Source organism: Pundamilia nyererei, unplaced genomic scaffold (genome assembly GCF_000239375.1).
Source record: "Pundamilia nyererei isolate P.nyererei 1_Seehausen unplaced genomic scaffold, PunNye1.0 scaffold00432, whole genome shotgun sequence".
NCBI classification, from domain to species: Eukaryota; Metazoa; Chordata; class Actinopteri; order Cichliformes; family Cichlidae; genus Pundamilia; species Pundamilia nyererei.
Window position 1 is genome coordinate 139863 of NW_005187833.1, and position 11502 is coordinate 151364.

Sequence of the window (11502 nt, forward strand, 5' to 3'; positions counted from 1 at the left end):
GTTCACGAGCGACTCCCCGGGGTTTGGTTTTTCAGACACTACACAATGGTCCATCTGAGGTGAAGCCCAGTAAGTTTTGATCCTCCGGTTTTGTTGTTTCAAACAGGAGATAATTGTATAAAAAGAAGTTAAACTGCAACTAAAGACAATAAGACTATGTGCATGTAAAAAATCAAATATTCAGCAAGAATACACAAGTATTCAGGAATATTCATTAACTTGGGAAGAGTCATGGACAGAAAATCATGTTAGCAATGGCTCAGTGAAAAACAACAGTGGGTTTGTTTTTATGCTTTACAGATTTTGCACTGTTATCTAAAACTTGGAAGGAAAATTCAACAGTCACAGGAATTCAAACTAAATATTCACCCAGCAAAAGTTTCCACACGAACAAGTCATTTGTGCACGTTAGTTTCCACCCAAGATTCACCTGCCAAAGCCTCAATCAGCGACTGTGCCTCAGAGACGCGCTCACACGCTTCATGTAAAATCAACAAAACTCTAAAAACAATCAGATTTTGGAATTAGACACAAAAGCTTCAGTGAACAGAGCATTTCGTGTATATTTGAATAAAGCACTGAATCACTGAATTTTGCTGTATGAGTATATGCAAAGGATCTTAAATTATTCACAGAGTTGAAAGAGATGTAAAAATTCCCGAGCCAGCAGGTGTTACTTTGTTTTCAGTAGCTGTTCTGGAACATTTACATTCTTACGCTCTTCACATCCTTTAAAGAACATAAACAGCATCATGTTTATTTTTTCTGTCTTATTAATATTGAAGTTTTCTTGAGAATTTAATTGACTGCTGTCATCTTTTACCATGATTTCCTTTCTTAGTTTTTTCATGTTTTGAGCAGCTTCTTCTGTTTTCTTCAGACAGAGGATGCTGCTATTAAACTAGTTCATTAAAATCATAGAAAAATGAAATTCATGTTTTTCTCAGTGTTCCAGCAGAACCACAACCACGTTGCCATCTCTCTTACCGGCAAAACCTCGTCATCATTTCCTGTGCTGCTGCACAGTTTCCATGACAGCACCGTAAGGAAATATAAAGATGAGTTTCACTCATTTTCATGTATTTCTGTCAAATTTGCTCAGTGCGAGTGATCACCAGCTTAAGGATCATTTTAAGTGCCTGTGGCTTTCTGTGTAGCAGTGTAGGATGTTCCTGACTCACTGTATGATGGGATGGATTGTGTTGACAGCTCTTAGCTTCTGCCTGCCTGTGTGGAGCGGTGAGTATAAACAGCCTTTTACTGATGATTTTTGTAACACTTTAAAAAACATTATTTTTAAGTTCATTACGAACAAGAAAAGCGAATGAGACTGGAATCAGACTAAACAGCACTACAGATAAAGACAATGGTGCCACAGTCATGCAAAACCAGGGAAGCTTTGTGTTCTGTGGGGCACATTGAAGAACCTGAGGGCAGTTCTGACAGGATTCGTTGGGACACCAAACATATGTTAACTAGCTGCTGGACCATGCACCACAGTGACTACATTTCCACATGAGCAGACATATAAAGTAGCTTGGAAGCTTTAATGGTGGAGCTGTGTAGACACACTTTGCTCCTACATGAGCAAGTTTAAGACTTACTGTTGACTTAAAACGTAAAACTGGTGCCAAGCCCAGCATCAGTGATGTGAAACATGTAAGGTTTCAGGTGTCAGGTGGAAGAGGAGAGAACCATGCGCTTGGTATTTTCTGTATTTAAAAGAAGTCATCATTTCAGACGCGATACATGGAAAATATTAAATACATGTGAAGACTGCTGAAACCTTTAGTTTGCAGGATGTAATCACAGAACGGGCATTCATTTGACAGGTGGAGTGACCCTTGGATCCAGACGTTTTGCCACCAGAATGACAAAACTGATCATAAAGTGAATCTTCAGCAACATTTCTTTTTGATAGATGGTTCAGCTGTCCTTAGCTGAACCGTTTTGCTGCTGTGGCTCTGAAGTTTACTGCTCCTTGTGAATTCAGCTAACTGTATTATAAGGCATTGTAATGTGGTTTTAGCTTTTAAAATGCTAGCCAGGAAAGGAGCCAAGTAAATTTAATGTATTCCAATTAATTTTCAACAAGCACATCATGAACCGTCGTGTGATGAAAAACATAAAAGAGTCATGGAATTTCTAATGTAGGATTAAACAATTCAGGTATATTAAATGTCACTGTTCAGCAGGCCTTCAGCAGGTCGGTGCTGAATTTAACTATCAGCTCGATAGACATTCAAACACAGAGTAACAGGAGGGGGTGAAGTAACATGACTCTGAAAGGACTCGGCTTGGAGGAAAACCAATGAAACAACAATTCAAATTTGATAACTTTTTGAACTGGAGGAGTCAGACGGCCTTTCCAAACACTCATCCTCACCTCAGCTCTCAGAAAGAAGAGCATCGTGTCTTAGCTCCTGTGAGGTTTTCCAAAGGTTGTGTCCTGTCTGTTTAATCCATACAAAGCTTACAAAAGCCAGAATTTGCTCCCATAATTTTATTATTTCCTTGTGCTAGCTCATTTGTCGTTATATGAAAAGATTTCTATATACGTTTCTTTCTTTGAGTGCTCCATTGGAACTGGACTCTGATATGTAAATGGTTTTAGCTGATAGTAATGTATTTGCTTCTTCATTGCTACTACTAATAGTCACTTATACCTTTTCTCACGCCAGCTACGAAAGTGACCCAGCCCTACAGAGTGGTCAGCACCAATGGTGTGGCACAGATTCAGTGTGTTATTCATCCACAAAGCCTGAAATACCCATACCCTGAGGAGGCCCGAGTCACTGTGCTGAAGGGCCTCCATGGCCACCAAGAACTCTGCTTCTCCATCCTTAACTTCACGGACCAGAGAGAGACACGTATGGAGCAAAAAGAACAGGTAATTATTGTTTTTGTGCTTTTTTGCCTGTTAAGGTTGAGTTTTCTTCAGGAATCTGCCACTGCGACCTGCTAGTGACACAAGATAACACTTTATGCTTAAAAACTCAGGTGGTCGAGCAGGTCACCTACTAATTGGAAGGTTGGTGGTTCCACCTCCTTCTGTTCCAGTCAGCATGTCAAATATCGTTGGGCGAGGTACTAAACCCCACGTTGCCCTCCGATGCATCCACTGGTGTGTGAATGTTAGAAAGCAGAGAAAACAGTGCCCGTGGGAATGAAGTTATGAAAGTGCTTTCAGTGCTCAGAGTGGAAAAGCGCTATATAAACATATTTATATCATGCTCACAACTGAAGAAGCCCACTTTCACTACACCCTTAATTTACCCTCAGTTACCAAACGAAGGTGGTTCATGTGCTCAGCAAACTGCATGCATGAGCCGTCTTTAGTGAACAAGGTCTCAAACATTGAGAATCCAGATCCCGTCCAACAAATGCATATTTCTTCCTCCATAAATATTCTTTTTCTTCATTATATGATACATTAAACTGAAGATTGCAGTCTTACAAATGGCACAAAGACTGAAATACAAAATACAAAGTGTGAAACTTGTGCACGGAGTGTTGAGGTACAATGATGTCCTGCACATTTCAGGTGGAGTGCACTGCTGAGACCACACATGACACTGTGGAGGTGACACTCTCTGGACTGAATGCCACTGACACAGATATGTATCGCTGTGAAATACAGATCTTCTACCCACCACCGTACCTGCGGCTTATTGGCAATGGCACACTCATTCATGTCCTCGGTGAGGCGACCACACTGCCATGTTTATCCACAGAGCTGAAATTTTGAGTGCACATCACTTTTTCAGTCTTACGTTTCCTGTTCTGCGTTCACAGACAGCTCCAGCTGCCCCGTGCAGGAAACTCAGAGGCAAAGTCAGCACCAGGGTGAAGAAGAGGGAGATGATGATAACACGGCACCTGTCAGTGTTCCTGTGGTTGTCCTGGTGATCGCAATCATTTGTGTCTTAATCATCATCATCTACTTCCAGGTCAGAACATTATTCATTTATTTTGTCTTTATCAGGAGTTTGATTAGTATTTATTTCTAATTAGTAGTATCACAGCAACCTGACTCCAACACAATGAACTGTTTCTGATGCAAAGAGAGTGACTCTGTGGTGTCAATCATCAGTCATTGGCTAACTGCCTTACAGAAGGTAACTGGTTCTAATTTTTCACGTGGAATATTGCAGTTTCACTTATGAAAGAGCAAACACGAGGCACTGAACCATGACGCTGCACGGGTTGTTTAAAAAGCAGTGAAGCAGTTTTGTGTTTTCTTTTAGCCTCGAGCCACTGATGTTTCGCTGCTCGTCCAGAGCAGTTTCAGAGACATGGAAACGTTTTTCTACCATGCTATTTAGGAAAATCACTTCCTGTGTGCTCGGGCACCCCATGGGGTGTTCTGTCCTCTGCACAAACAAAATTGATGTTTCTAAAATTGTTTCTAGCATGTTTTAAAATTTCAGCCAAAGCTACAAATTATTGTGGCTGTGCAGGATCAGGAAACTCAGCAAACGGCCTGTATTTATATAGCGCTTTACTAGTCCTTAAGGACCCCAAAGCGCTTTACACTACATTCAGTCATTCACACACTGGTGATGGCAGGTACATTGTAGCCACAGCCACCCTGGAGCGCACTGACAGAGGCGAGGCTGCCGGACACTGGCGCCACCGGGCCCTCTGACCAAACACAGGGTTAGTATCTTGCCCAAGGATATTTGGCGTGCAGCCAGGAGGCAGCCGGGGATCGAACCACCGACCTTCTGATTAGTGGCTGACCTGCTCTGCCACCTGAGCTGCAGCCAGTGTTGCATGCTGCATCCTCCACGTGCCGTCCCAGCTCAGCTGCCTGGTTTCCAGAAAGTAGTTCTCTTGTTGATACTGTAACAACTGTAAAGAGAACTCTTTCACTTTGTAGGGTTTTTTCTCCACTTTGACAGCCTTACAGCAACCTTGCAGAAACCTTTCTTGACCTCAGTTTGCCCCACTTATTTCTTTCCAATCACTTCTCAGTGTTTTAGCCTGTTTATCGGTTAAGGCATAAAGTAGTAGTATATTTATGCACATATTCATAGTTAACAGTCCAAGAGTACTAATGGCATGAAAGTCTCAGTGGTGTAAAGGATTATTCAAGATCAACAAGAGAAACACAATATGTCAGGCTGACAGAAATCTTTATCCTTCAAAGGTCAAATCTTTCCATAAGCCTCTCGTGTCACAGACAAATCATGTGACCTTTTCCTTCCACGTAGCTGTCAGGCTCTGCTGCATACTATCCATCGAAAGCAATAATAATTATTCACTCCATTAACATCTGCATGCTTTCCATTTTCAGACTGTCCAATGTGAACGGGGGAGGAGAGAAATGCTGAGGCCGTGGCCTGGCACGCTTCATAAGGTGGACGGAGCTTCAGGTCCATGTGAAAACATCGTGTGTAACATGTGAACGCTGATGGTGGAGCTATCGTGTGCAGGGCAGATTTTTCTTTGGCTCAGAAGCGTTAGAATAATATTATTGCTTCTACCTAGTGAGCGGGGTGGGGATGATCATTTTCACCTCTTTGACGACTGATGAAAAACACCAAAATAACATTTTACTTTTTAAGTGAAAAAATAATGTTTACATTCTTGTAAACTCAAATGATGGTAAAAAGCTGTAGCTTTAATTTTCCATTGAGTTTAGATGTAAAATCACTTGTATTGTGCACAGCTTAAATGCAACTTAAAATGCAATGCTTGGGATAATTAAAAGAGTACAATGATAGCTGTCTTTTACTGCAACTATTGTTATTGTTGTAATGCAAAGCAAATGTTCATGTATTCATGTTGGATGTTAACACAAAATAAAGTTTTTTGACTTTAAATTGTACTTTTGTTATTTGAAAAATATAAATATGTGTTGTTGCAACAGGAGACATTTTTGGAAAACACTTTTTAATAGTTTTCAGGACTTTTCTAAAAGTCCTTTAAATCCGAATAAGCCTCGTTGTGTACAAACGGGCTATTTCTTTGCTGTTATGTCAAATAACAGAGAAGTCAACAGATAAATACTGACAAGAGGACGTCCACATGGCACAGACAATAATGACACATATAGCATATTTATCATGTGTCTCACTGCATAAACTATGGCTCATCAAAGGCGTTGGAGCCCTGCTTACTGACCTGTTGTTGTTCCTACAGTAGAATGGGAGGCAGAGCCTTCGGCGTTCAGGCTCCTTTTCCCTGGAACCAGCTCCCAGTTTGGGTTTGGGAGACAGACACCTTCTTTGCTTTTAAGGTTAGGCTTCAAACTTTTTTTGATACAGCTTAAAGTTAGGGCTTGATCAGCTGACTTAGTATGCATCATATGTATGATATATGGAGCTTTTTCCACTCATCTCTTTTCATAAAAGAATCCACAATAGCATCTAAAGAACTCCAGGCCTCACCTGCCTCGGTTAAGGTCAGTGGTCATGATTCAACTGTAATAAAGAGGCTAACAAGGTAAAAATGGATCCAAGGTGAAAACAGCTTACATGTGCAGCAGGGGTGGCAGGTGGGGGCATGTAAGATGCAGTGGAAATGAAATGGTTGACTGATCAGTCTCATCAGTCAGCAGTGTTCCCCGGGAACGTCCTCTCTCCCCTTTTCTGTGTATAAAGTATATTGTCTGAATCATTGCAGACCCATGGCTTCTTTTAAGATCACTTAAGTGTTTTCTTACTGCAGTAAAACTGCCTCTTTTAGTTCAGTTCATTTCATTTTATTTATATAGCGTCAGCATCTAGTGACGGCCAAATGAAGCCGTCTGAAGCACTGAAGCTTGTGTTAGTGTTGTGTTCTGTCAGTCCTCTTTGGTGCCATCTTGTGGCCAAAAGCAAAAGTTGCGTGAAGAGCAGCTTGCATCTACAACTTGAAATGACAGCTTCTGTTTAATATCATAAAAACAACACATAAGGTTATTCTATTCATTTTTTATACAGCAGAACATGCTCTCTTTCTTGCTCGCTCCATGTCTCTCAGTATATCCCACATGGGTTTACGATCTCTCACACAAAATCACCACAACACAGCACAAATCCCACTAAAGATTCACTTCTGTATAAACCACTGAATCAGATACTGCAGCAGCAATGTACTGATTGAAGCTTTGGATGTCACTGATCACTTGACAGCCCAACCAAGCCTGGATACACTGGGATGAAGACTGAAATATTGTTTGTCTGCTGCTGGTTCTCAAAATTATTGGTGCATAAAAACTGCATGTATAAAGTAAGTAAAAGGTTTGCTGTTTTTTTCCCTTAAACGTGGTCTTAAAATCCTTGGAGGCCTGTCATGGTCACAGCTGAACAGAGCAGCCAAAAGAACAACAACAACAATGAAAATGAAACTTTTTGAAATAAAGGAGACTCTCTCAGTTTTGTCTCAACATCAAATGAAATGTGCAAAGCATATTTATTTCCTGCTGAAGCTACAAGCCCAGAACCTTTATTTGAGCACCTCATTACACAACTTGTTACATACTTGAAATGTGCAATTCACTTGTATTTTTATTTTTTATTCCTATTTATTCTATTTATCGACTTCGTATATTTTATTTATATTTGTCTCTGTATTTATATGTGTGTGTGTGTGTGTGTGTGTGTATATATATATATAATATTCTGTAACTGTAACTTCTGTCGGTGCTGTGCTTTTTGGAAATCGAATTTCCCAGAGGAACCCACCCGAGGGATTAATAAAGTTCTATCTTATCTTATCTTATAACTTGTTGCCACAATGGTTAAATCAGAATTATGAAAGCATTTTTGACAGAGTGTGACAGGGTAGCATGTAACACAGTGCTTTGGACTGTAGATGGTGCTAGTTAGAGCTTTAAATGATGAGAAAGCATTGTGCTGCAGTTTAGAGCCACTGACAGTTGCTGAAAAGTTGCTACTGGAAGTCTTGTGCACATGTGTGTGCGACATAAACCACAGAGACATGCACGGTTCCTCTGTTTTTGTTGATAGTACAGATTAGTATCATACCATGAAAAAGTACCTGCAGCAGATCTGGATTTAACCCTGTGTAGGCTACAGACGTGTCTACCAGGACCATCTGCTAATTAGCGCTTTGAGAAAAACAATATAATAATGCTCTTTTTCAACTTGCAGTTGAGGGTTTAAGACCACAGGTTACTCACTACTACACACGTATAAGGCTGTTGTATTAGTCTGAAGAAAAATCTGTTCGATGAGGATGCAGACTTTCAATTGCATTGAATGCCATACAACATAGATCAGATGTCCTTTAATGCATATATTAAACAAATGTGGGTTTTCTTAAATTTGTGCAGTCTGCATAAAATGAGAAATATCCTGTCTCAGAGTGATGCTGAAAAACTAGTTCATGCATTTATTACTTCCAGGCTGGACGACTGTAATTCATTATTATCAGGAAGTCCTAAAAACTCCCTGAAAAGCCTTCAGCTAATCCAAAACGCTGCAGCAAGAGTCCTGACAGGGACTAGAAAGAGAGCAGATTTCTCCTGTTTTGGCTTCCTGTTAAATCCAGAATTCAAAATCCTGCTCCTCACATACAAGGTCTTAAATAATCAGGCCCCATCTTATCTTAATGACCTTGTAGTACCATATCACCCTATTAGAACATCCAAGGTATCTAAAAGCAGAAGCCTTCAGCTTCTTCAAGACAAGCCTATAGGTAATTTATAGAGCACATGGAAATGAGAGCTTTATTAAAACTGGAAACTTCTGATAAAACATGTGTTTGGGCTGAATCAGGTGACCCTGAATCCTCTCTTATGCTATAATAGGTCAGTGCTGCTGGCGAGTGTTTCTTCTTCACTGACCTTTTTAGCTCACTATGTGTTTATACACCACTCTGCATTTAATCATTAGTTATTATTAATCTCTGGTTCTCTTCAGCAGCTCCTGATCCTCCCCTCACTCCAGTCACAGTGCCTGGAGGTTTCTTCCTGTTACCAGGGAGTTTTTCCCTCCCACTGTCACCAAAGGTGTTATTCATGGATAATCCTGATGACTGCTGTCAAACAGTTTCTGAATAACAGTGATAGAGTGACTGACTGGAAAATTGAAAAAACAAAACAAATCCAGAAAGTACCCCATTTAAAAAGAGCTGAATCTGGCTGGCAGAGATGGTCATATTTAACGGTCGGAATTACTTTAAAACGAATTTTATAATCTTTAAAATTACTTTCAAATAACCATTTCAATAATCAGCAACCTATTTAACATGAATCATATCATAAATCATAAATCATAAATCACTCAATCAGCTTGAGATGCAACTCGTGTAACTTGGTTTATCAACTGATAAGAGCTGCCCTACTTCTGCTGCTAATGGGACTTTCAGGTTCCTGACTCAGCGGTTTTCTCACTGAGTGTTTTAAGGCTGAAACAATGTTACAATGTGAAAAACAATTATCATCACCGTCTTCGTTGAAGGAACTAAAGCAATAAGAAACCTGAAAAGCCCCCAGAAAAAAATAACACAAGTCCATAGAATAGTTTTTTATAGCACAAATGCATTAGCATGTTGACACTCTGAGTCTCGTGTGTCTTTAGATCCTTATACACTCGGCCATAAACCAGAGGACTGCAGCTACTAATCAGGCCCAGGTTAAAGTGGGTCAGCCACTTTAACCCCTCCAGCCACTTTTTGTCAGCTGAAACCAACTGCCTCTCCTGGTGACAGATATACTTATTAATGGATCACACTGGATTAACTTCACTGTGACATATTCATGCGCAGCTGCCACCTCAGGCTCACAGTGTTTTGGCATCTAAGGAGCTAAGGTGCTGAGGAGAGGTGGCCGTAAACCAACATCACCGATTATAACCTTTTTTCTGTGACGTTGTGTTGAGTTGTTGATGAGTTGTTGATGAGTTGTTGATGAGTTGTTGATGAGCTGTTGATGAGTTGCTGAATTGTGTTTTTTTGTGAAACCTCCTGCAAAATTACTTATTTTATTATTTAGAGAGAAAGTATCTCCATGCCATCAGCTAGATGCAACACCAGTCTTCAGCAAATGAAACATTAGCCCTTCACTGTATTTGTATTTACATGCCTAAAAATATAATTACAGATTTGTTCTGGCAGACTCGAGCCTCTGATTGCAGTACGCTCGTTCCAGAGCAGGATATGACCTATATAAAAGTAAGCACACAGGCCAAGGTGCTCCAGGTAAAGAAAAGCATACAGATCCTTTAGCACCACTTAGAACTTTTGAGTAAGTGTTTGTATTTCAAACTGTATGTTTACCTTGTGTGAATGAGAAATTCCCAAATCATTCCCAATTTGTACACCAGATTTTTCAGTTGAAAAGTTATTTAAAATGTAAATGTGACAATCATTGCATTAGTCATTAAAAGCCCCAGAGTACCACAGCGTTCATGCCTTCGATGCATGTAAGTAAGTTACCGACCACAACTGTTATATAGTAGATCACTGGTTAGGTTTATGCACTGGAAAGAAGCTGTTGAGGTTTGGGAAAATAGAGTGGTAGGGTTTGTCTCCCCTCAACACTGTCTAGAACACTGTCTTATGGATAAACCTCTGGTCTTTGACTTTAAGCTTATGGGAGACTACTGTGAGGCGAGCTGCCACAGGCCTTTTAAAGGCTCTGAGATCAGTAACGACCTGCCGTTCATGTAAAAGTACAGCAAGAATTAGCAAGTAAATGAGCTTCATTGATTTAGCATCGTAACAAATAAGGCTCCTCTCCACCATGGTCAACATGTGTGATATAGTGAAGATGGAATTTAAAGAAGTCATTAATAACTCTGACCTCGATAGAGAGGGCAACAGCTTTGACCACATCCGGTCTATTAAAACATGCAAATCGAGCAGGTGCAGGTTCAGCAGCATTTTCGAATTAGCATCAATGACAGTGTCTGAATGAAATACTTCTGAAATATCAGGATTCATGCCTGCATCTTTGAGCTCATGAACGCCTGCCTGTCCAGCAATTATAATCACGTATACAGTATAACAGAATAATTATTTTCACCGATGACCTCATATGTCTATAAGCCATGGCAGACATGTTAGCAAAAAACAGAACTCGTGGTACCGACGCCAACGGCATCTGTGTGAATCGTCGACACAGGGCGAGGAGGCTCCAGAGATTCATGCATTTGATTCTGCCCTTCAGCAGCCTCAGCAGAAACACAACTTCCTCCACTGACCACAGCACAATCTTATTTCTGTTCCTGGCAGGCAAAGACGGAAACCAACATGGTTTATGAGTTTGAGCTGCTTTCCTGCTCAGCACACGTGTAATTACTGAGTTACTAAACTTTTTTTGCTGGCTCCAACAAGTCTGAGCTTTTTTATCAACAGGTTCTTTCTGGAAGCCACTTTTGTACTTTCTGTGCTTCTGAACAAAGACGTAGTAAATCTCATCTGATACCAGAAATCCTGCTGCCATCTGGGGAGTTTTTGCAAAAAGACAAAAAGAAATGCAAAAAGGCAATGTAATATCAGATTTGCAAGGGGATCATGAAATGAACATAATATTTATGAGAATCAAAA

At 40.3% G+C, this 11502-nt stretch overlaps 1 protein-coding gene across 1 annotated transcript; it reads left to right on the forward strand.

The window, feature by feature from the left end:
• The first annotated feature begins 1098 nt into the window (after positions 1-1098).
• Positions 1099-5549, forward strand: cd28 (CD28 molecule). The gene is made up of 5 exons (XM_005753487.1): positions 1099-1239; positions 2682-2890; positions 3545-3701; positions 3796-3950; positions 5300-5549. Exons 1-5 carry the CDS (start codon positions 1167-1169, stop codon positions 5408-5410), a joined length of 705 nt encoding a protein of 234 aa, XP_005753544.1. The 5' UTR covers positions 1099-1166; the 3' UTR covers positions 5411-5549.
• The last annotated feature ends 5953 nt before the right edge of the window (positions 5550-11502 follow it).

Excerpts from the sequence above, each read along its gene's own strand:
- cd28 (XM_005753487.1), top strand. The coding sequence starts at position 1,167 with ATGTTCCTGACTCACTGTATGATGGGATGGATTGTGTTGACAGCTCTT. Across the intron at positions 1,240-2,681 it reads CTGCCTGCCTGTGTGGAGCG|CTACGAAAGTGACCCAGCCC; the intron begins GTGAGTATAAAC and ends TTCTCACGCCAG. Across the intron at positions 3,951-5,299 it reads TCATCATCATCTACTTCCAG|ACTGTCCAATGTGAACGGGG; the intron begins GTCAGAACATTA and ends TTCCATTTTCAG.